Source organism: Sinocyclocheilus rhinocerous, unplaced genomic scaffold, assembly GCF_001515625.1.
Source record: "Sinocyclocheilus rhinocerous isolate Xijiao unplaced genomic scaffold, SAMN03320098_v1.1 scaffold663, whole genome shotgun sequence".
Lineage (NCBI taxonomy): Eukaryota > Metazoa > Chordata > Actinopteri > Cypriniformes > Cyprinidae > Sinocyclocheilus > Sinocyclocheilus rhinocerous.
Genome location: NW_015655996.1, coordinates 140,924 through 166,338, shown reverse-complemented (window position 1 = coordinate 166,338; position 25,415 = coordinate 140,924). Strand labels below are relative to the sequence as shown.

General features: G+C 38.3%; 1 protein-coding gene across 1 annotated transcript in view; it reads right to left on the bottom strand.

Annotated features, from left to right (window-relative positions):
- The window catches only part of LOC107719078 (E3 ubiquitin-protein ligase NEDD4-like), an 81,880-nt gene that overhangs the window by 27,728 nt on the left and 28,737 nt on the right, over positions 1–25,415 (bottom strand). Inside the window, exons 4-12 of the mRNA XM_016526397.1 lie at positions 24,171–24,209; positions 23,411–23,464; positions 10,309–10,359; positions 8,412–8,473; positions 7,750–7,852; positions 5,865–6,025; positions 5,500–5,635; positions 5,120–5,305; positions 2,842–2,922 (exon numbers count right to left, since the gene is read on the bottom strand). Coding sequence (XP_016381883.1) covers positions 2,842–2,922; positions 5,120–5,305; positions 5,500–5,635; positions 5,865–6,025; positions 7,750–7,852; positions 8,412–8,473; positions 10,309–10,359; positions 23,411–23,464; positions 24,171–24,209 — 873 coding nt within the window. The remainder of the gene's footprint in view (positions 1–2,841; positions 2,923–5,119; positions 5,306–5,499; positions 5,636–5,864; positions 6,026–7,749; positions 7,853–8,411; positions 8,474–10,308; positions 10,360–23,410; positions 23,465–24,170; positions 24,210–25,415) is intronic.

Genomic DNA, 25,415 nt, shown 5'->3' with positions numbered 1-25,415 from the left:
GTCCTCTTTTGGAAGGCCAAACAAAGTAGTTTCGCTTTCACAATGAAACACACAGCGTCTTCACGACATGGCGGCAGCAATAACAATACTACAGCGAGAATAAAAGTTACGCCTTCTTTCTTTGTGTGAACATTTGGGCGGTGTTATGCAAATCTTCCCACATCGTGACAAAGACATGTGGGGGCGTGTTAAAATAAGCCATTTTAGGTAGGCGTGGTTGACTCTTAACTTTTATAAAGAATATCTCTTTGGATTTGAGACTTTGGTCTTTGCAACTTTACAGATCTAAGAGTTTGTAACACTCCAAAGAGAAAGGAAAAATTTAAATCGCATCATATGACCCCTTTAAATTGATCAAAAGTGACAGTAAAAACATTTAGAATGTTAATGTTAAAGGTTTCTATTTTAAATAAATGCCATTTTTAAACCTAAATCAAATAATTCTTAAAAAAATAAAAATAAATCGCAGTTTCCACAAAAATATTGAGCAGCAGATCAGCATATTAGAATGATTTCTGAAGGATCATGTGACACTGAAAACTGGAGTAATAATGTTGAAAATTCAGCTTTACCATCACAGTAATAAATTACATTTTAAAATACATTCATATAGAAAACATTTTATATTGCAATAATATTTCACAATATTACTATTTTCACTGTATTTTTGATCAAATAAAAATACAGACTTGGCGAGCATAAAACAGTATTAAAAAACTAAAAAATATTACTGACCCCAAACATTTGAACAGCAGTATAAAGTCTGCCTTTTCTTATAGTATGGTTTTAGATGACATGGAATATAGAGCTTAAGTTGTATTGGCCATATCTGTACATCTGTCTGCCCTTTTTGGGCATGACAGGTCCCGGCCTCAATATGTTGTTGTATGAAAAAGAGCAGCACAAACATTCATAAATTCATCTTTTGTGCTCTATGGAAGACAGAAACTCCATCAGGTTTGGAATGGCATTAGGATGAGTAAATGATAACAATTGTCATTTATGGGTGAACTATTCCAAAGTCATGTGTTAATATGGTTCTGAAAACCTTGTTAGTACAACTATTATTCATATAAATAAAGCTCTACAAACAATTGAATCATAGAAGGCTTACAGAAGCAAATCCAATTTGAGTGTGCATCACATTTGCTTTATGCCTTTATAAGGTTTAACAACTGATCTTAATCCACAGCACAAGGTTATTGGAGCTATCCTGTGCGAGCTGCCAGATCTTATCTGGGAAATTCCCAGCATGCATTGCATCTAAATGCCACGATACAATAATGAAATGGACACCAAAACATTCAAGGAACTAACCCAACCTCGTGACCCATCCACAAAGCTCATTTCAAACAGCCTTATCGCACACAGTAGCAGATGGAGTCATCAGACTGTGCCACATGAAAACAATCTGCAGGAACTTTGCAGAAAATAAATACATAAAAGTTTCAAGGCTAGGAATCATGCCATTTAAGTGAAGCACAATTGCTTCAAAGACGTGGTGCACTTCCAGTGAAACATCCAGTGTCTGTGTGTGTTTCCTGCCTCATGCTAACAGATGACAGATCATTTAAAGAGACAGCACACTATTTACCACTCAAAATGTTTTGCTTGCGCATCTTAAAGCGTGAAACAAACTACATTATTGTTGCTTGTAACAGTGAGAAATTATTTTGGCAAGCTGTCTCTTAAAAATTGGAAATGCCCCCATGCAGCGACAATTACGAAGCAGCTCTTTAATAGAATGCAGCACTTCTTTACAAACATTACTGAACAAGCTGCACTGTTAAATGATCAATTAGGAGAACTCCAACAGTCACATTATCATCATGGAAACACGTCAACTTATCTCATCCGATGACATCATAATCACTACAGCTTCAATAAAATCAATCCTACTAGCATAATAAGACCTCATAAGTCACTCTGAATTATCATTTGACATATGCACACAAAAATTACACAAACACATAGACAGGTGCTACATTTCTGAGCAAACAATAGATGTCATTTTATAATAACACTAATTTAGTCATTTTCATGATATAATGTTTAACAGATCAGTCAAATATTAATAAATGATTTTATATATATATATATATATATATTAATCAAAGTTTCATGATATTTCTAACTACCTGTGTATGTGCATTAATGATCTTTCAAGCATTATGTGGTTTTTTTAAATTATTATTTTTACCTTTTGATTCTTATTCAACAGATATAGTAGAAAGAGGACGGATGTTATGAGTAAGATATGGAAAACGTGGTCAGGATAATGCTCCAAGCCAGATTTGAACCTGTGCCACCTATATGAGCATCAAGGTACAACGTGTCAGTAGTGACAAGGCTCCAAAGTTTGTTAAAGTCAACATGAAAGATTTATTTGCAACCCATTTTAAAAATTGCAAGTTTTTTTTCCATCTGGAATTGACTGGGAGGGAAAATAAGAGACAAACATGTTTTTCTCTTTGAAAATTCACAGAATTGTTTTTGGAATGAATCAGAATTAATAAATCATTTACAATACAATCAGGAATGTGTTTTAATGAAGTAAACATGGTCGATTTTTAACTTCATGTTGACTTTAAAGCATTGTATAAAGTGTTACCGAAGATTCCTATTGTCGCATTCATGGCATTCCCAAAAGCAGCCAAGATGTTCATTAGAGACAACAGGAACATTCTGAAATCAGGTGAACTTTGGAATGTGTTAGGGAGTTTATAGCTCTTGATTTGACGCTGAAAGAGTGAAAAACTGTATCATACTGAGAGTGAGTGAGTGAAAAAAAACACCACATGCAGAGTGAAGGAGAGGTGAGGAGGAGAAAAGCAGATGTACCGTCGGTGTGGGAGGTTGAGCTTGATCACTGACTCCATCAGTCATACTAGAGGAGCGTAGCCGAGAGGAAAGATGACTCTGCTGGAGTGAGAGAAATAGATAAAAAGGCATTAGGCATGGTTATAAATAAATAAAGACATAAATATCTAACATCTTTCGGAGTGGTCATTTTCTAAGTGGTCCTCTGAACGGAATTCAGCCAAGTCATTAAAAAAAGAAGTCAGATGAACAAAAATGAGATTTTTTGGCTTAGCTGAATCTGTAGTTTATACCCCGAAAAGAAAAGAAAACCCTTAATATTTATTTTAAATCATTTAAATAATATAATATTGAATAATATGCATGTTTTGTTTACAAACTCTGCTTTTTTTTGTCAGATGGGATGACGTGATTAAATTCATACACAAAGTTCAGTAGTGCGCAAAGCTAACATAAAAAATAAAACACTAATTTCATATTTAATTTAACTTAATTTCATATTTCATGCCTTAATATTTAAAGCTTTTTTTTTTTTTTTTACAACCTCTGCTTTCAAGTTTTTTTGTTTGTTTTTTTTGTCATTTCGAATGTGAAGTGACGACCAAATTCATACACAAAGTTCAGTAGTGTCCAAAGCCGTCTGAATTCATCTAAATTCACATGTGCCATTCAGTATTGAATGATAGATGAGTGAGTGATCAAGCGATTTCAAACACATAGGCATATGCATCAATGTATACTTACAGTAACGCCTCTGGCGCTTATGTATCTGCTACGCTTTGTGAATTCACCACTGTGGCAGATGTCATGATAGGCATCAGCCGAAGCAACATTTTCAGTTTACTCTAGGCCCCTTGCTTTTATTAAACATTTCATCTAATTTTACTATACTTTCAGCCACAAAAAGAGAGTGTAGCAACTTCAGCTTTGTTTAACACAATTACAAATAGAAACGGATCAGAAGTCTGAGCCTATTCCAGACAGTTTTTCATCTAGACATGTAGACTACATTGTCTGAACAAATGAGCAATGTATTATCCAGTTTCGTTACTTGCAAATACCACAAAAGTCACTCAGTACAAAACAATGCATTTTAAAAACAATCCAGTCTTAAGTGTAGTGTGAACAAAGATTTTCCCAACTGAGTGGCTCCTTCCTGCAGAAGCTCACAGAGGACCCCTGCGCTGCACCCACAGTGACTCACTGAGTGATTCAGCATGAGTGTACAGAGGTGCACGTGTGTGGAGTCAGCTATTCGTTTTGACACTCTTAATAATACAATTTTACTCACCATTTCAAGAATTTCACACATAATACCCTGATGTAGAATTTTTTTTTTTAAAAAGGAGCAATATCACTTGAGTAGCCGTGCTGATATAGAGCCATACTGCACTGCCTCTTTTCTTCTCATACTGCCTCTTCTCATTTCAGCTGCATTTACTCAGTGCAACTTATAACATTCAAGTGAAAGATATAACAATTGCTTCAAAGACGTGGTGCACTTCCAGTGAAACATCCAGTGTCTGTGTGTGTTTCCTGCCTCATGCTAACAGATGACAGATCATTTAAAGAGACAGCACACTATTTACCACTCAAAATGTTTCGCTTGCGCATCTTAAAGCGTGAAACAAACTACATTATTGTTGCTTGTAACAGTGAGAAATTATTTTGGCAAGCTGTCTCTTAAAAATTGGAAATGCCCCCATGCAGCGACAATTACGAAGCAGCTCTTTAATAGAATGCAGCACTTCTTTACAAACATTACTGAACAAGCTGCACTGTTAAATGATCAATTAGGAGAACTCCAACAGTCACATTATCATCATGGAAACACGTCAACTTATCTCATCCGATGACATCATAATCACTACAGCTTCAATAAAATCAATCCTACTAGCATAATAAGACCTCATAAGTCACAGGAGCAATATCACTTGAGTAGCCGTGCTGATATAGAGCCATACTGCACTGCCTCTTTTCTTCTCATACTGCCTCTTCTCATTTCAGCTGCATTTACTCAGTGCAACTTATAACATTCAAGTGAAAGATATAACACCAACATAATTTCCAGAATCACAACAAAATGTGATTATTTTAAAGGGGGGGTCATTCTTTTTTATACCCACTGTATGTATTTATATATGTATGTATACAACCCACTATAATTTTACAAATACTACTGTTGTTGCGTCATAGAATGTAGTTGTTTATTTATTTATTTACTTTCCTCTCTCTCTCATTCGCTCTCTGGCCCTTTGAACATGGATGACAGCAGATTTAAAACTTTGTTCTCTCTTACCACAGCAGAGCTGGGTCCTGGGATTTCTCCATTCATGTCTGGAGTGAGAGACAATCTAAGGCTGATTTCATCTGAGAATTCTGGAGTGCTGGAGAGGGGCATCGCCAGAGAGGAGGGTCCGGTCAGAGAATGGTTTAGACCGTCCGCCATTAAAGTTGGGTCCTCCTCTGATATGGGTTCCCATGACTGGAAAAGGAAGGATATGCATGAGACCCTAACATAACATTGCTTTTATTAACACTAAATATGTAAAAACATCTGATAATCTTTTAATTTTTAGCCACAGTGAGATACTTTATTTAGAACCAAAAGCTTTTCACAGAAAGGATGATGCTATCTAGCTCACGTCATAGCTGCAGAGATCGGAGTGAAATACTAACGTCGTCTATGTCCCTGATGTCCAGCTGCTCATTTTCCAGGTCTTCGCTAATGTGCCGTCGAGAGCGGAAAACTCTGTGGGCTTCCTGGTTAATATGCCGTAAGTGATTATCATTTTCCGTTTCTGAAACCACATCCCTAAAACAAAGATAGGGAGAAAAAACATGTTCCACACATATCAGAGTCTGGTACGGCTGTCAGAAAATCATGATACATTCAACATAATGGCGCATTAACTAGTCATTTGCAGACGAATCTACAAGATAACATTTTATGTCACAAAAACAGTCACATCAAAATTCTGATTTCAGTTTTTTTGCTCATTTTTACATGTGCTATTTGATAAATGACAAAAGAGGTCACATACACACTACTGGGCCTCTTCCACTGTGTGGTGCGATTGTTGTGGTTGACATAGTATGTCCGTCCCAGGTTATCGACCTTCTCTTCCCAGCAAGGAGGCAGCGGAGGCAGGAGCTGCTGAGGTCTCTGTGAACCTGGATCCGTGGAGTCTGTCACCTCCCAGCCCTGAGAAGAACAAAGTGAGAGACAGAAGAGTAAGTGAGAGTGAGACAGTCTTCAAAATTTTAGTATATTAGCACCAAAAATGATCATTGCAAAAAATCTAGGGACAAGGTTATTTTCAAGAACAAAAGTTGAAAGTCTCAGTTTTTTTCAAATGTTAAATACTTTCTCCTATTCCATCTTAATACGTTTTGATTAGTATTGCAGCTGCTATGACACAGCACTCTCCCCTAGCAGAGGAAAAAAAGAAAAAAATCAAACCAAACTGAAAACTGAACAGTGGGAATAAAAGTCAGAGAACAGGAAGCCAAGAAAGGTAAAAGAAGGAAATGCCAGACAGTCAAATGGTTCAAGCCAAATGGCATACTTTAAACGAAAAATGCCAGGTAGTCTGTGGGGATGAGGATGAATAGACACTAAAATCACTGAAAAGAAGGAGTTAAAGCAAGAAAGGAGACATTTAAGTGTTTCTCCATTCTGGATAGAAAACATTTCAAGACATCTTTCAGTTATCTGCCATGTTCTATAATATTGGAGTATATCTACTACAATGTTGGTCTACATCTACGTACATGTTTCGACAACTGCAATTCCATGTACATGATTGTTTTCTAAAATAAAAGGCAAGTTTCAGTTATAGTTTTTATCTTTCAAAAAATTTTCTGTAATTTAGATGCCACTGCGCTTATTATTTATTTACTTCATTTCATGTCATATTCATTAATTTTTGTCCATTTATGAGTGAGTTGATGATTTAGTAGATAAATGTGATTGTCTGAATCAATGTACTACATTAAAAAACATTGTTAGTGTCTCGTCATATTTTTAAAAATTATCTTGTCTTATAACTAGGGCTGTCAATCAATAAAAATATTTAATCACGATTAATTGCATGATTGTCATGAGTTAATTTGTGATTAATCACAACTTAATCGCACATTTTTATCTGTTTTAAATGTACCTTAAATTAATACCTTTTAAGTTTTTAATACTCTAATCAAAATGGGCATGGACAAATATGGATGCTTTATGCAAATGTATGTTTATTATTAGTGAAACCATACTCAACAGAGTATAAAGAATTCAGATACAGGTTTTCACAAAAACAAAGTTTTTTAAACCATTTTTAAGAAATTGAATTAAAAGTCAAAAGTATCAATTATTATATAAATTTTTATAATGCATTATCTTCTTATCGATCTACCATTTCACATTTACAACTGCATGTTTGCTGCATAAAAACATGGGTGGATGTTCGCATTGGTCTGAACAAAAACAGCAGACGGGCTTGTTGAAAATGCAAATTCATTCTCTGCCAACAGATGGCACTGTCGGAACGGCAGAAATAGAGCGGTTTCTACGACTGTAAACAAAGCAGCACAGCAGCTGACTTTGAAACATTCAGCGCTCATATTTATTCAATGAAGTCATCGCCTTTTGAAGTTAAATCGTCAGATTAAGCCATATCGCAGTTCTTGTCTTTCCCTCCCCAAATTTAAGACCTCTTGAAATCATAATTAAGACTTTCTTGTACCATTTAAGACTTTTTATGGCCTTAAATGATACAACTAAATTTAAGACCTCTTAAGACTTTTTAAGGACCCGCGGAAACCCTGAACTAACAATTAACTTTTTTTTTTTTTTTTTTTTTTTGAGTTGAGACATTCAAAGGAGCGAGAGAGATATATAGATATACAAGAATGTTTCTGCGAATGGGTTGGTTTTACCTCAGCTTCTTCCCTCATCTCGCTGCTTTCCTCCTCATGCCCTCCGTTCTTTGGCAGGTAGGCCATCTTCAGCCTCAGGCAGCCTTTCACCCGAGACTTATGACTACAGGACATAAAAGCATGTCATCACACAAGTCATCATAGAGCATAGTAAAAACAGTATTTTTTTAACACATTATTTTGTATTCTTTCGAAGCCCTTAATTACAAGGAATTTAACTGTTTGAATAATTGTTTGAAATTATTTTAATCTTTTAAGAGCCCCAATATTTTTCCTATAAACTAAACAGTTTTAAAAAAGAGGGGATTATCTCTGGTTGAGAATCACTGTATAGTGAAGTATAGTTTATAGTGAAGCAGAGTCATCAAGGATAACATTAAAATATAGCAAAGTACAGTCCACATGCATTAACTGTTCCTGTGTAAAAGCTTTGGCCGTAACTACGGTTACACAGAGCATTAAGAGGATTCACAGGTGTTCGTGTGATAGTTGCACATTTCATTCCGAAAGAACTGACAAACCTCAAATGTGCTGTATTGTATAAAATGTCCAGTCCTCGGAATAAGGTCAAAGTGCAAAACCAACACATCACCCTGTTGTAACTTTAAATATAACCGCTAATGTTCCTTTACTGTGTTTGTGAAAGCTGCATGACCACTGACCTTCTTGGACGCAGGAGAAAGTCTTTAAACGTGTACGGCCGCTCCATTGCAGGGTCCTCTGTCTATACACCAACAAAACAACACAGAAAATCAACAAACATGAATAAAATCTGGGCCAATCTCAGTTCAAACTTACAAAGCATTAATATGTAACAGTCCCAGCTTGTTTGGGGGTGGAGAACGAGAGATATAGACCCTTGGATGACGCCCAGCTGTCTTATGTAACACTGTTCTCCTGTTATATTTAAACTGCCCACAGGTTGGATATTCACGGCTGGCCATTAGTGGCAACAATCTGATGGAAATTGATGGATTTGGCACTTCTGCCGGTGCCCGAAACCAAAACTATGTGAGGAAAGATGGGAGGCCCTGAAGGAAAACGGGCGAGTTTTCCTGTTTGGCAAGTCTAGATCAAATAGGAGGTGAAAAAGCATTCAGACTTCAAAACCAGTCAAACCAAAAATCCACAAGGTAGCTTAATCAATAAACAAATTTCTAAGGAAATATAAATCCATATATACACGTCTGATCCAAGTATAGGAAACCACTTTTAAATATTCAGCAATAAGAGCAGGCAGAAAAGGAGCGCGTGGTCTGGACTGCAACCACGCAGAACTGAACAGTAGATATGTAGGCGGCCACAAGAAAAACAGACTAAACTCCGTGTGTGCGAGCCTAAATATGCAATCCAGCAAAGAAATCTCACTTTGCCACTGGAAATAGTTTAAATAAAACCAAGAGTTGTTCCATTCCTAAATGTTTAGGAAAACAATCTCTTGTTCAAAACAAGTAAACTGGAACAAAATACCATATTGAAAACCAAAGATTTTGTCAAGCACAAAACTTGCCAACACCTATCTTCTTTGAGACGATGTGTTGTTTGGACTATTTTGAAGCAATAAGGTATTAAAGGCTATGCTATATTGTGATTTATTGTAATATTATTACTGTACTAGACTATTTTGTATAAAACATTCAAAATATATTTTAAAATATTTATATTATTTTTCAAACAAAAATATTCTTTTTTTGAAAAATATTTTCAAATTAAATTATAATAAATATAACTTACAAATACATTACACATATTTTAGAGCATAGAATATAATCATATTTTAAAACGTATTTAAATTAAAATTCAGACAATTTTTTTGTAAAAAACATTTATATTTTTCCAAACGCATGCATACATTTTGAGTTTGAAAACTAATAACTGACGAGCTGCGCAAAACCACGTTCATATTCGCGCGATTTTTTTCGCAGCTCGTCAGCGAACAACGGCTCTATGTAGTTAATGCTGTTCAATGTGAAAGCACGCACGTGATGGAGATTTACCGCTGATTACACAACCGGCTTTCTGACAAGATGCGCATTAAATATCGCATGCGATTTATCGTGCAGCCCTAACCAAGATTGTAAAGTACCACATTGTGAGAAGCACTGTACTAGAAGATATACAGTTGATGACATAAACCTAGCCTTTGTTAGGGTTAAAATCAATTGGTGGTGTTCATTGATTAGCTAAATGGTCAAGTATTCCACATCATATCATGAATTTTCACATGAATGGAATGCTGAACTGACCAAGCATTACTGCATTATTCAATAATGTTGTGGTAAGGGTTAAACTGGGCCACCCTGGAAGCATGTCCCTTTTTTGACAGAGTGATTCTTTTAAGTTGGGATAGCCCTCTCAGTAGCGGCCTGTGTGTTTACATTCCAAGCAATTCCCTTTCCACTCCGTACAGGGATATGGTCTCCAACATTTGAGTTGCCTAATTACGGTCATGTGACCCTTAATAACTTCCATCTCTTCAGTTCAGAGCTAAATCTTGCTCCTGAGATCAGAACAGCAAAAAGATATCTACTTGAGCAACAGAAGAGCACATGAGCTTACCGGTAAATGGGTAAGAGGCACGTCAACCTGCCCGAGGAAGTCATCTCTGGTCTGTATAAGAAAGAGAAACAACAAGAGAGGGCGAGAAGAAATTAAAATAACAGAAACAGTAGTAATGTAGAGATTTGGCTTTGAAACAGTGACTGACTTTAGCAGGACTTGGCAAGGAAAACCACAAAGATGAGGATAAATACACACCTGTATAACCCAAGAAGAATAAATGAATGTGTATGTATGAGAAAGAGAGAGAAAGAAGGAAATACAGAAGGAAATACCGTAATAAGGGCAGTGTTAATTTCCAAAGTGTCACTTAAAATGGGAAAAACCTCACAACCAACCCAGTGAGGAGCAGCAGATGGGCAATGAGTGAGGGTCAAAGGTCAAAGTCAGAAGGAGTGTATTAATGTATGAACCGCCAATCACAAGCCTTCATTCCACCCACCAATTCCAATAAGCCAAATTGTGAGATTGTCAGCTGTGATTGTCAGGTGTTTGGGTCGTGGTAGACCAGTAGATTACCTGACCATGGTTGAAATGCTCATTCTTGGACCGATCATGACCAATGTGTGCCTGTGTGTGGAATAAACTTATTAAGACAACAAGGACGAGTACATACCCCCAGTTAGGGTTACACAATGTTTAGGGCACTGAATGTAAATGAACCACCATGAAAATGCTTCATATTGAAAATGACATTAATGCAACACTGTTAAATTAATTTAAATACACGCAGGTGTAGTTAACAGGAACCACATTTGGAACAATATTGTCCGATTCAAACAATGATACACTCTGGCAGCAGGAAACCAATCCTAAGGCTTTAGAAAAACAGCCCAAAAACACTCTTGATAAGCATAGCTGATCGCAGAATAGAATAGAATAGAATAGAATAATAAAATAAAATAATCCTTCTCAAACCCAGTTAGTGAGCACCAGAACAGCAGAATGAGTGAACAACAAAGCTCATTTATTGTGGAAAGGTTAAGTATGAGTCACTATTTGTGATGGCGAGTGAACGACAGGGCCACAAATACATTCTCAAGCCCCTATTCATCGCAGAAAACCCACCGTGTCTGAGACATTCCTCTGATTAAATGTTAAGCATTTCTGAGCCAAATGGGGTTACAGCCTCGACCAAAAAAGTTTGACAACCACGTGGTCTAAAGTTAACAGACAGTGTTTAGTGCAGTCCACATGTTTACATACTGTATGTTTATTACAGTGACTTTGAATTACCTAAAGTAGAGGTTAAGCAAGATTGCATATTAAATCGCAATCGCAATATTGGTAAAAAAAAATTGCAATTAGATTATTTTCCAAAATCGTTCAGCCCTACTCCAAACCACCAACAACAGTTGTGAATCACAAACAGAAGCAAAATTAAGCCATTATTTAACCAAAAAGTATGAAGGAATGACCTAGAAAGCTAGTTGAGTCTTAAAGGTCACACTGTAGAAGAATTATGTCCATTGTGTCTTGGCAAACAGTCCTGTCACTAAGGAAACTATTTTCCTATCCTTCTGCAATAAAAGTGATGCTCTGAAGAAGTGAAAATTATTTAACTGATGTCTTTTAACTTCAAGAATTATGTCCATTGTGTCTTGGCAAACAGTCCTGTCACTAAGGAAACTATTTTCCTATCCTTCTGCAATAAAAGTGATGCTCTGAAGAAGTGAAAATTATTTAACTGATGTCTTTTAACTTCAAAGTGACTTCGAGACCATTAAGATATCATGTCTTTATGACCCTAAAAGCACTGTTCCCACAACAAGTGTTAAAAATAAATGTTTGCTTAGTCATCGTCCATTACAAAGCTGAGTTAACAGACGACTCTAGCCATTAAAGAGGCTGAAAAGTGCAGAAACAGAGAAAGCAAGACAGCAGGGAAGTGAGAACCAAGAGGCCATGTTTAAAGAGACAAACACAAAAAGGAAAAAAAACTGGTTAAATAAACCAAACAACGGATCAAACGGAGGGAAACAAGAAAAAAGGAGCCCATTACTTTAAGCCATAGGTCACACAGCTAAGGACCGTAAAGTTTAGGGTCAGGGGTTATGAAACAGGACCTGAGAAGAAACTTCCGACAACTGATCCGCAACACGCAGAGATGATAAAATAAGACTGGAGCCCCTACAAATTCAGCAGCAGGGTTCCTGTCTGAGCGACAACAGTGAAGTACCACAGCAATAGGAAATGCTGACAGAGCTTGACTCTTTCATTAAACCTCATTTTAACTCTCTAAAAAACTCTTCTTCTCTTACTTATGAGCAGACACAGGCTTTTTAAAGCTTTAAATCCTGAGTTCTGCAAGAAATCTGCCACAGCAGACTTAAGTGAGATATTCCCCCACATCCCCTCACCATGCTTGCTAAAACTTGTGAGACAGCAAACAGTCACATGTATTAACCTGAGAGCGCTGGCAGGTCTACAGGAAACCCATGCACCCCCGCAAGGGACAAATGCAATAAATGATAAGTGAAATTTCATAGTTATGTGAAAGCTATTGCAATTGGTAAAAAGCATCTTATTAAAAAGAAGCACTGATGCAGAACTGTATTGTAAGAGTGGATATTCTTTGTAAACAAGGACTTTACAGGTTATGATGTATTACACGCCTTATCTTTAGATAAGTAACATCAACAAATACATGCTTGAGGCATTCAAAAGAGCAGTCTTGACAGCGAGAAGTAAACAGATCTGTGTGAGAGAGTTTCACTTCAGATGATGAACTCTGCTGCTGGAACATTCAGCGGCTTGACTGACTCATTTCCAGTAAAGCCTTTTGAGCAGGTACTGGAAATATATATGCTACCGTTAGTTGCCTCGGAAATTGGGAAGGTATGTGTGTGACATTCCTGATTGCAGAATAGGAAGATTCTAGAATGTGGACGTCTCAGAGATTCCGGACCTTCCGTTTGCAAGTACGCCATCTGTGAAACTGAAGTCCTGCTTTCCACATTCCATCGGAAAGATGCTGTTATGACTTCTGCACATGATGAGTACTAGTTTGAGTACTAGTAATGGTTGGTGACAAACTGATGAATGTCACACACTTACAGCGTGTCAGCACCACACTGATGAATTGGTTTCTAAGATGAACAGGAATGAATCACTGAAGGGACTTTCAAAGCCAGTAAACTCAATGGTAACCTGAAGGGAATGACAAATTACATGTGGCAAAAAAAACAAAAAAAAAACAGGAGGACCGTTGGAAAAAGCAAATGCTTAAGACGTGAGAAACTCAAACAAAGCCTTGAGCTTAATAGAACTATGATGCATGAAGATTTTCTACATTTGAGCAATAATACTTTTTTTTTTAAAGGTACTGATACTAAGAACAGCATTATGTGTAACTATATATTAGACCTTAAACAGCTGTTGCAAGAGATGAACAGTGACCCAGGCCAAAGGAGAAAAGCCGCTTTCAAAACCAACAACATCACTTGACACGGGACTAAAGATAGAACAGGCTCCTCTTTAAGAGAATTGGGGGGGGGTACAAGTGGACAAGCCCCCATGAATGAAGTTATGCCTGAAAATGCTTCTGGCTTCTATATATTTTCCACTTCTTGAATATCAAACCGAGTATAACAGTTTGTATGCTTGTTGGGAAACTAAAGACGGTGCGGTTACGTCTTGCTCTTGGCCCCCATTTTCGTGGAATTTTCACTTCCCAGAATGTGGGTAAGTCATTCCTCAACCCACCTCCTCTTTCCTCCACCAAAATCCTGCTACCTCTTCTTTCATCTGTTTTTCCCATTCTCCAGCCACTTACAAACTATTAAAACACACTTTGAGAGGTCTACACCCTACAGCATACTTTGTGTAACTAAACAATGGCTTGTTAATAAAGCAAGCCTGAAATGTAAAAAATAAATTAAAAAATTATGTGCTTCATTTTCAGCTCAACTTTAGACCCTCTGCTGTAATTACCTGTGGATTGCTGCAGGTAGGGACCTTTCCAAAGCTAATATCCCGTGATAAGATGGGGCTGTGCTCACCTCCATGGCTGAAATAGATCTTAAACTTGGGCTGTCGGGAGTTCTGCTCCTTCCTAATTTTGAATGTGCAACCTTGAGCACCGCTCTCAACAATCTCACTCTCGGTCTCCATTTCTGAGACCGGGGCATGAAGATTTGGCATAGATCCGAGCCGTGAAGGAGCTCCTCTGGGCTGCATCGGCTGTGAGGTGCTCCTCTCAAGTTGGATCCGAGGGTACCGCACCAAGGGGCTGCCTTTAATACGTGTGATGCCCAAATCACTCACATCAGCCTGAGAAGTAGGGCTAGGGTGCCGTCCTTGGTCCTGTTGAAGTTGGAATACAAGTCTTTGTGTTCCAGGACCTCTATCTGAGCTTTGCTGGACAGACCAACGGTGGCCATTCTGGCCATTCTCGCTATATGGCATGATCCTGAACCGCTGGACATCCAAGCCATCTGCGGATCTTCTTTGAATACAAAAGCCTCCAATGGTAATCCCTTGATTACTGGGTACACCCAAACTAGCATTACCGTTTTTTCCATCACATGGCCGGATGCAAAAGACTTGCCTCTTAGGCTGGATGGGCTCAGTACCTGGTTGACATGGATCCACATTTTGGCAGGACGGGGTTTCTCCTATGTGGTAAGCTGGAGGTGGAGGTAAGAGCCAGCTTTCACCAGGCTCAGTGTATGGGGGAGCTGGCTCCTCAGGGTACCCTGGAGGTGGATCAAAGGGCAATGCATCCTCTTGAGGTGCAGTTGTGCGTTGGAGAGATATCTGGACAGAGGTGCTCTTGGTCGTCCGTGGTTCAGTTTGACCCTGGAGCTGTGGGATGAACATGGAAGAGCTTCGCTTTAGAGAGGCATCCGAACAAGCACCCAATTCTGGGCTCTCAGAAAGTCCTTCGTTTTGTATCCATGTATGGAACATCGTGGCCCCTGTGCCACTGTAGCCACTCTCATCTCCGTCCTCCACTGCCCCATTCAGCTGCTCCAACTCCGGTGCAGTGTTACTGCGACCCGATCCAAAATACAACCGAAGCCGGTGAGACATTCTCCTGTCTGCCTTGATCTGTCTCTATCCAGCTCTTGCTGGATCTGTCTCACCCACTGTTTAGTGTGTCTGATCCCCTTTTGCTCTCCCTCTCTCTGTCTTGCTCATCCACCCTCTTTCCTTTCTCTCTCTTTCCCTTACTCACAGACAGAGGCTGCGTTTTGTTTCACAGCTACCAGTGAAGCACTGCCAGGGAGCTTAAAAGTTCAACCCACAAACTTCAAGGAGAGAAAGAGAGAGCGCGCAAGTAAAAGCTGGAAAGAACGGGAGAGATGGGGAAATGAAAAAAAAAACTATCCCATGTGTCAAAGTGTTTGAGTTGAAGTCTGATAGCGACAGACAGCAGAAATAGCCCAAGTGGCAAGCTGCATTCCAGGCATGATTGGATAAGGACGCCTGGTGCTCTTGCAAGCAAAGGTGAGGGTAGGGTGGCCAAAGTCACATGATCCAGATGGCACCCACCCCCACGTCCCGGTTAGACCCAAACAGCACTCTCTCAGCTGCTACTGATCTGTCAGAAGGAACTAGACCGCCGGGGGTGGGATGAGAGAGAGAAGGATCACAGCTGACTCAGGAAACACTCTCCACAAGCTCATAATTCTTTGTGCTCATCCCACACACAGGGCACACTGGGCCAAGCCAAGCTGGGACATGGTGTTACCCACATCTCAAGCTGGTAAAAGAAGTATTTAGAATTACTTACTGCCAAAAATATCAGACAAAACAAAAACAAGTCACACACAACCTCATCACTCAGACCTGTATGAGTAATCAGAAGTATTAGAGGTTTACCACTATCGTTAGAGACATTTTCTAAGAAATACACAGGAAATGTCCATTTACTGGAAAAACACTAGAGCTTTTCATGTTTGGGCCTCTGTATAGACATGCAATATTTCCCACCAAGCTTCTTAAGGGCTGGCATGGCTGAAATGTTCCGTCTCCATTTTTTTTTTAAATACTCAAGGGAAGTTTTAAACCTCAAAACAGTCACTCTCTTTCAACACAGTAACAATGAATCAGGGTGCAGCCTAGGGGCCATTTCATAAGAAGTAGAGAGAAATAAAATCTTCAATCATGACCACTCCTAAAACAAAAGCAACAAAGCAATTTACTTTACTTTGCACAACTTATCTTAACTCGTGGGTAATTTGAAAAACAAAATAATTATAATGTGTTTTCCTCAAAATGACTGGAAATATGATCAATCACTGATGACTGACAGCCACATTTATAATGTATAAGCCACAAGTCTGTGCTAAATGCTTCATAAAATCTGTTTGGGGTGAATAACGGTAAGTTTTTGTGCTGGCATTTGCTTTTGCTCCACAAACACAATCCGCAAAATCTGAATGTTTAGATCAGTATACGGAACCCTCTGCCAACAGACATGCAAATATCATAATCGATTTGAAGCAGACTGCTGACAGGCTGAACAAGTTACTAAGGCCAATGTGAAAATCCAGAGAGATGACGCTGCACTGTGCATATTCAAACTCAAAGAGAGCTTTGTCTAAGTGAGAAAGACTGCATGTATATCACTAATGGAATAAAGGCCAACATCAGAATATTATATTAAAGAACTCATATTAAACGATTTTTTTTACAATAATAAAAAATAAACAGAACAATTTGTAACACTGAGTTGCGCTTTACCAGAGCAATATTCTGAAGTCTCAGTTTTGTTTGTTTGTTTTATCATCTACTAGCCAGAAATCATAAGTACGATCACTTCATGATGTAAATGTATCAATTCAAAGTATGGATTGCTATAAAAGGTAAATTAGATTTTATGAAGTAAAAATGACCACAAATGAGCAACGACACCATTTAGAGTGCGTCTGTGCAGCAACACCAGCCCGACATAAACCGTGAAGTCAGTGCAGTGTCTTATTGCATGGAGTGAGTGAGACAGACTCCAACTCAAAGAAAAGCCTTGATTGTGAGAGTGTGGGTGCTCTCTAAAGGGGGTATTGTTTTGGAGGGCACACATGCCCTGCAGTGGGTGAGCTGCGAACAAAGAACGGAGACATCATGGCGCAAGCATTAGTTTCACAGCACCAGGCATTCTGGGAATTACGACAGAGGGCTTCCACAGTGCTACCTACACATACGACGACCTCACATACTATTAACTCAGCTAATATAAAGAACATTTCTTAAAAACCGACATTACATAAGCCTAAATAGCAAACATTTGGCTGAATGATGGCAAATGGGTGATTTGAACTGGCCTGTTTTCAAGCAACACATTCGCTCACCCACACAACTCTGGAGTTGTTATGTGTCGCCATGACAGCGGTTTTCAGAAGAATCTACAAAAATTGCTATAAACTGTGGTGCGTGACCATCGATCCACATCTTAACTTCAAAAAGAACCCATTATCTTGTCTGTCTTGCTTGGACCATAGTAAAATAGGCACCAATCAGTAGTGGAACTTATGTGTGAGAGTTCATTACAGCTAGCTGTTAAGCAATCCGAAGATACTAAATGCTTTGTACAAAAGAAAGTAGAATGATACAGGCACTCTCACTGAAAAAGCAGGAGAGAGGGTAAGAAAAGGAGAAACAGGCAAAGAAAGACAAGGTTATGGATGAGAAGACACAGGGAAGAAAATAAAGAGATAAGAGAGGGATGGAAATAGACTGAGAGAGCATGTACGCGAGAGAGCGGGAAAATCATTCATTAAATCTGTGTCCAGTCAGTGGGACACCATCCATGCGCTCCCTCAGACTTATAAGGGAGACGCTCAGTTCTTCTCGGCTCTGCACTGAAACTCGGCCAAATCCCATCACACAGGGGAGACATCAACCTTTTCCCTGTGGACTGCAATAACTCATGCAACAACAACACATCCATCGCAGATTAACAGCAGAGAACAATACCACTGCCTGGTCACAAACTAAAGGGTATAGTTAGTGACATTAAAGGGATAGTTCACCCAAAAATGAAAATCACCCCATGATTTACTCACCCTCAAGCCATCATAGGTGCATATGACTTTCTTTTTTCAGAGTTATATATTTTTAAAAAATGTCTCCACTCTTTATAATGGCAGTGAATGGGGGTCGAGATTTTGAAGCCCAAAAAAAGTGCATCCATGCATCATAAAAAAGTACTCCACAGGCTCCGGGGGGGTTAATAAAGGCCTTCTGAAGTGTAGCGATATGTTTGTGTAAGAAAAAGATCCATATTTAAAACTTTATGAATCGTAATCTCTAGATTCCGCCAACTGTCATTCGCGCGTTAACGAGAGTGGCATTTTTTAATATAACTCAGATTGTATTTGTCTGAAAGAAGTAATAATATATATCTAGGATGGCTTGAGGGTGAGTAAATCATGGTAATTTTCATTTTTGAGTGAACTATCGAACTGTCATCAGCTCTACTTCACATTTCAAACTACTAAATGTACTCAGTAGTTCTCAACTGGTTTTGCTTCAGGCTTCGCATTCTACATTGGGCATCATCACAGTACCAAATCTGCATAAGGAAAATATATGAATGCATAAAAAACTGGAGGAATTTCTCCCGAAGCCGGTGAGACATTCTCCTGTCTGCCTTGATCTGTCTCTGTCCAGCTCTTGCTGGATCTGTCTCACCCACTGTTTAGTGTGTCTGATCCCCTTTTGCTCTCCCCCTCTCCGTCTTGCTCATCCACCCTCTTTCCTTTCTTTCTCTCTCTTTCCCTTACTCAGACAGAGGCTGCGTTTCGTTTCACAGCTACCAGTGAAGCACTGCCAGGGAGCTTAAAAGTTCAACCCACAAACTTCAAGGAGAGAAAGAGAGAGCGCGCAAGTAAAAGCTGGAAAGAACGGGAGAGATGGGAAAATGAAAAAAAAAACTATCCCATGTGTCAAAGTGTTTGAGTTGAAGTCTGATAGCGACAGACAGCAGAAATAGCCCAAGTGGCAAGCTGCATTCCAGGCATGATTGGATAAGGACGCCTGGTGCTCTTGCAAGCAAAGGTGAGGGTAGGGTGGCCAAAGTCACATGATCCAGATGGCACCCACCCCCACGTCCCGGTTAGACCCAAACAGCACTCTCTCAGCTGCTACTGATCTGTCAGAAGGAACTAGACTGCCGGGGGTGGGATGAGAGAGAGAGGGATCACAGCTGACTCAGGAAACACTCTCCACAAGTTCATAATTCTTTGTGCTCATCCCACACACAGGGCACCCTGGGCCAAGCCAAATTGGGACATGGTGTTACCCACATCTCAAGCTGGTAAAAGAAGTATTTAGAATTACTTACTGCCAAAAATATCAGACAAAACAAAAACAAGTCACACACAACCTCATCACTCAGACCTGTATGAGTAATCAGAAGTATTAGAGGTTTACCACTATCGTTAGAGACATTTTCTAAGAAATACACAGGAAATGTCCATTTACTGGAAAAACACTAGAGCTTTTCATGTTTGGGCCTCTGTATAGACATGCAATATTTCCCACCAAGCTTCTTAAGGGCTGGCATGGCTGAAATGTTCCGTCTCCATTTTTTTTTTAAATACTCAAGGGAAGTTTTAAACCTCAAAACAGTCACTCTCTTTCAACACAGTAACAATGAATCAGGGTGCAGCCTAGGGGCCATTTCATAAGAAGTAGAGAGAAATAAAATCTTCAATCATGACCACTCCTAAAACAAAAGCAACAAAGCAATTTACTTTACTTTGCACAACTTATCTTAACTCGTGGGTAATTTGAAAAACAAAATAATTATAATGTGTTTTCCTCAAAATGACTGGAAATATGATCAATCACTGATGACTGACAGCCACATTTATAATGTATAAGCCACAAGTCTGTGCTAAATGCTTCATAAAATCTGTTTGGGGTGAATAACGGTAAGTTTTTGTGCTGGCATTTGCTTTTGCTCCACAAACACAATCCGCAAAATCTGAATGTTTAGATCAGTATACGGAACCCTCTGCCAACAGACATGCAAATATCATAATCGATTTGAAGCAGACTGCTGACAGGCTGAACAAGTTACTAAGGCCAATGTGAAAATCCAGAGAGATGACGCTGCACTGTGCATATTCAAACTCAAAGAGAGCTTTGTCTAAGTGAGAAAGACTGCATGTATATCACTAATGGAATAAAGGCCAACATCAGAATATTATATTAAAGAACTCATATTAAACGATTTTTTTTACAATAATAAAAAATAAACAGAACAATTTGTAACACTGAGTTGCGCTTTACCAGAGCAATATTCTGAAGTCTCAGTTTTGTTTGTTTGTTTTATCATCTACTAGCCAGAAATCATAAGTACGATCACTTCATGATGTAAATGTATCAATTCAAAGTATGGATTGCTATAAAAGGTAAATTAGATTTTATGAAGTAAAAATGACCACAAATGAGCAACGACACCATTTAGAGTGCGTCTGTGCAGCAACACCAGCCCGACATAAACCGTGAAGTCAGTGCAGTGTCTTATTGCATGGAGTGAGTGAGACAGACTCCAACTCAAAGAAAAGCCTTGATTGTGAGAGTGCTCTCTAAAGGGGGTATTGTTTTGGAGGGCACACATGCCCTGCAGTGGGTGAGCTGCGAACAAAGAACGGAGACATCATGGCGCAAGCATTAGTTTCACAGCACCAGGCATTCTGGGAATTACGACAGAGGGCTTCCACAGTGCTACCTACACATACGACGACCTCACATACTATTAACTCAGCTAATATAAAGAACATTTCTTAAAAACCGACATTACATAAGCCTAAATAGCAAACATTTGGCTGAATGATGGCAAATGGGTGATTTGAACTGGCCTGTTTTCAAGCAACACATTCGCTCACCCACACAACTCTGGAGTTGTTATGTGTCGCCATGACAGCGGTTTTCAGAAGAATCTACAAAAATTGCTATAAACTGTGGTGCGTGACCATCGATCCACATCTTAACTTCAAAAAGAACCCATTATCTTGTCTGTCTTGCTTGGACCATAGTAAAATAGGCACCAATCAGTAGTGGAACTTATGTGTGAGAGTTCATTACAGCTAGCTGTTAAGCAATCCGAAGATACTAAATGCTTTGTACAAAAGAAAGTAGAATGATACAGGCACTCTCACTGAAAAAGCAGGAGAGAGGGTAAGAAAAGGAGAAACAGGCAAAGAAAGACAAGGTTATGGATGAGAAGACACAGGGAAGAAAATAAAGAGATAAGAGAGGGATGGAAATAGACTGAGAGAGCATGTACGCGAGAGAGCGGGAAAATCATTCATTAAATCTGTGTCCAGTCAGTGGGACACCATCCATGCGCTCCCTCAGACTTATAAGGAAGACGCTCAGTCTCTGCTCAGTCCTGTACTGAAACTCTGCCAAATCCCATCACACAGGAGACAGAGACAACAACCTTTTCCCTGTGGACTGCAACAACTCATGCATCGCAGATTTACTGCAGTGCCTGGTCACAAACTGAACGCTATACTTACTGAGATTAACTGACAGTCATCAGCTCTACTTCAGATCCCAAACTACAAAATGCACTCAGTGGTTCTCAAATGGTTTTGCTTCAGGCCTCAGATTCTACACTGGACATCATTACAATTCCAAATCTATGTATCTAAGGAAAATATATGAAAATGTGCATACATTATAAAAAAGTTAGAGGAATTTCTCCTTCTTTTTGAAAGTTGATAAGTGTTGTTATTTGCATTTATACTCTTTTCCCCTGCTTTTCACAATCTATTATTGCAACCTATTTGTGGGTTGCAACCCACCAGTTGAGAACCACCGTTTAAAAAGATGCAGTTGCACTGTAAACAGCTAATAATGCCTTAAATAACACGCATGACTGTAGTTTGCAAAACATTAGCATTTAGTATAGACCATATTTGGGGGATTTATGCTAAATTCAGACAACTGACTTGAGGGACGACTCTCTGCACAATAAACAGGATGCAAATTGGGCCCCAAAACTAAGTAACTGTTTAACTGCAGTCAGTCTGATTGATATAAATGAACTCTACACTAGTTCTCACATCATCTCTCCATTAGAAACGCAAATGGTTTTGTACTAGAGCAGAATGTAGCATTGGTACTGCATACCAAGCAAAGCAACTGAGCATTGTTGCCATGGGGACACTGATGAATGTTTTAGCACTGACATTAGTTGCATAACAGTGGAATGTCTTTTATTGTCTCAATTAAATCATTTAATAATGTACCAATCAGTGCCTGTCAAACAACTAAATCTACAATGGGCCTTCTGGGCCGGAAAATAATAAAAACTTCTCTGCAATAATTTTTCAGACTGCTCTAATGATTCTTTCGGAGGAACAGTTGAGAGGTGCAAGCTATTTTCAGACAAAAAATTTTGTAATAAGGAGAGGAAGTGAAAACTGGAACACCAGTTAACACACAAGCTGAAACTAAGAAAGCACTGTATCACTGACAGAAATGACAAAAAAAAGTGTCAAGAAAAATGTTAATTATATGGCTATATTACATTCAATATCAAAATGTAAAGCAAAAATTGCTCAATTTAGTATTTTATCCATTTGTAAGCGTCTTGTATTTTTAAAGTGTTGTGTTGTTACCTTAGCAACATTCTTGCTAGTTGCAAGTGCAAGTTGTTGCCCATGTGAAGTGTCCCAAATAAGTCAATTTCGATGTTCTATGACAGTTATGGTACATGTAAACTATCCGTGGAGATAGGTGAGTGTTTTCAATTCTCAAAATCAGCGTGGGGGATTGTGGGATTGAAAGCAGGGAGAAAGTAGTGAGAATGTCAAAAAGTTGAGAAAAGCTCAATTTTACAAACTTTATTTAAAAAAAATGCCATGCAGCAGCCAATCACAGTAAAGTGAAGGCGATAACATTTGCCATAAGCATTTTGAAATCTGCCAACATTGCTGGAGTTTCTGGTGAATTTAGTCCTGAGATCACACTGATAGACATTACATCTAATATAAATTTCAATTTGCATGCATTGATTGTGGCAAAGCTATGGCTAAGTTAACAAATTGTCAATGTGTGTAGACAGGAACTTCGAAATCGACCAAGGCAGTTCACTAGATTTTGGAGCAGATTTACATGTGCTGAAGGTGGATCTTACCAGGCGGTTTTCATCAAACACCTCAAGAAGAAGCCTGTGGTTCTGTGGGCAGACCTGCAGACATGACAGAAGAACGAACGCAATGTTTTTGTGCAGCACTGTTGAAGAAATTCAATTATAAAAAAAAAAAATAGCTACTAAACAAAAATACACATGCACACACACATTTCACAATCACATGCAAGCTAGCTAATTATCCGAAGCAGGCACTTGCAATGTGCAATTTACTGTAAAATCCTTTTGTTGGCAGGGTTGTTTTCTGAGATTCAGGTGCCAAACCTGATTCTGGGGTGAATCTAGGTACTCTAATGAATACGGGGGGTCATTATTGTGGGCTTAGAATAGCATCTATAAATCACATCCGTGTGAATGGACTTCTAAATGAAGTAGCTCACAATCTTTCACTAGATCGTTTTACGCACAAGCAACATTACCGGCCATTGACATCACAAAATTACATGCTGCTTCTAATAATAGATTATTACAATTGTGGTGGTGCTGAAACGTTAGGTATAAATAACAGCTGTGCATTCTGAAATATAGTGACAACAGTGCACAAAGTGTTGATTTCTTAATAGCACTGGACAAAGTTAAGATTCAATAAAGAATAATCACAGATAAAAATTACAGTAGGGCACCTTCAAGTACAAAATCATTTGTAGTTTTCACAGCAGGTGAATTTCTGAATTACATGAGCCAGGTTTGGCTTACCTGGGGATAAACAAAAATAAATCAATAAATAACAGAAAAAGCAACTTACTCTGAAATAGAATTCCTCATTCCATTTGGGATTAAGAGTCTGAAAAAGAATCAAAATCATGTTCATTTACACGTTTCTACATTCATCTCACACAACTGATACAAAATGAACTGATACAAAATTGTCCTTTTTCATTGTAAGGTTACAAAATCAGCTTTTTTCTCTAACCTTTTAAAACCTTTTTTTGATTTCCACATTTACTGACTTACAGGTGGGAAATAAAGCAAGGGCCTTCAACCGGGGGTCTGTGACTAAGAGATTACTAGAAAAATATTTGAATCTATCTGTCTATCTATCTATCTATCTATCTCACACATTAAAATAATTTACATCTGCAAACAACTAATGAATTTTAACAATAAAAATAATATACAGGCAGTGATGCATGTGCAACATCTAACCTTTTAAAACCTTTTTTTGATTTCCACATTTACTGACTTACAGGTGGGAAATAAAGCAAGGGCCTTCAACCGGGGGTCTGTGACTAAGAGATTACTAGAAAAATATTTGAATCTATCTGTCTATCTATCTATCTATCTATCTCACACATTAAAATAATTTACATCTGCAAACAACTAATGAATTTTAACAATAAAAATAATATACAGGCAGTGATGCATGTGCAACAACAATAATGTGCATAGTTCTGATCTACTATCTTAACATAATATACACTTACAGCGGTTTGCAAACAATTTTTCTTCCTTAAAACCAAATTACAAATCTACATCTTGTTTGCAAAACTCAACTCAAATTGAGAATCAAATTGAGAAACAAAGAATCAAACTGGAATTTAAAAGACATTCTTAATTAAATTCTAAATGATGATACCCACTTGTTAAGAAATAAGTAAGAAAGCCAGTAGGGTACCTAAAAAAAAATTATTCTGATGGAGAAAGTGGATTGGATCATTTCATCCAACTACAGCAGTGACAAGTATCCCATTAACTTGATAAGATTTACAACACAAATGAAATTTAGAACAGGAGACCTTGGCTAATATTTACTATACTTGAATAAAATATTTTACGGTCGCTCACAAAGAAAGAAAAATAGAAGAGAGAGACAGACAGAAGAGTGGGTGCTGACATTCAGACAGAGAGAGTGTACCGGATCCTTGACTGGCATTGATCCTTTTAAGTGGAAGAAGAACTTAATCTTTAAGTCAACATAGCAGATTGATTGACAGAATGCTTTCCATTTTAACATTTTTGTTAAACCTTTAATACGGTTTATTAAAAGTTA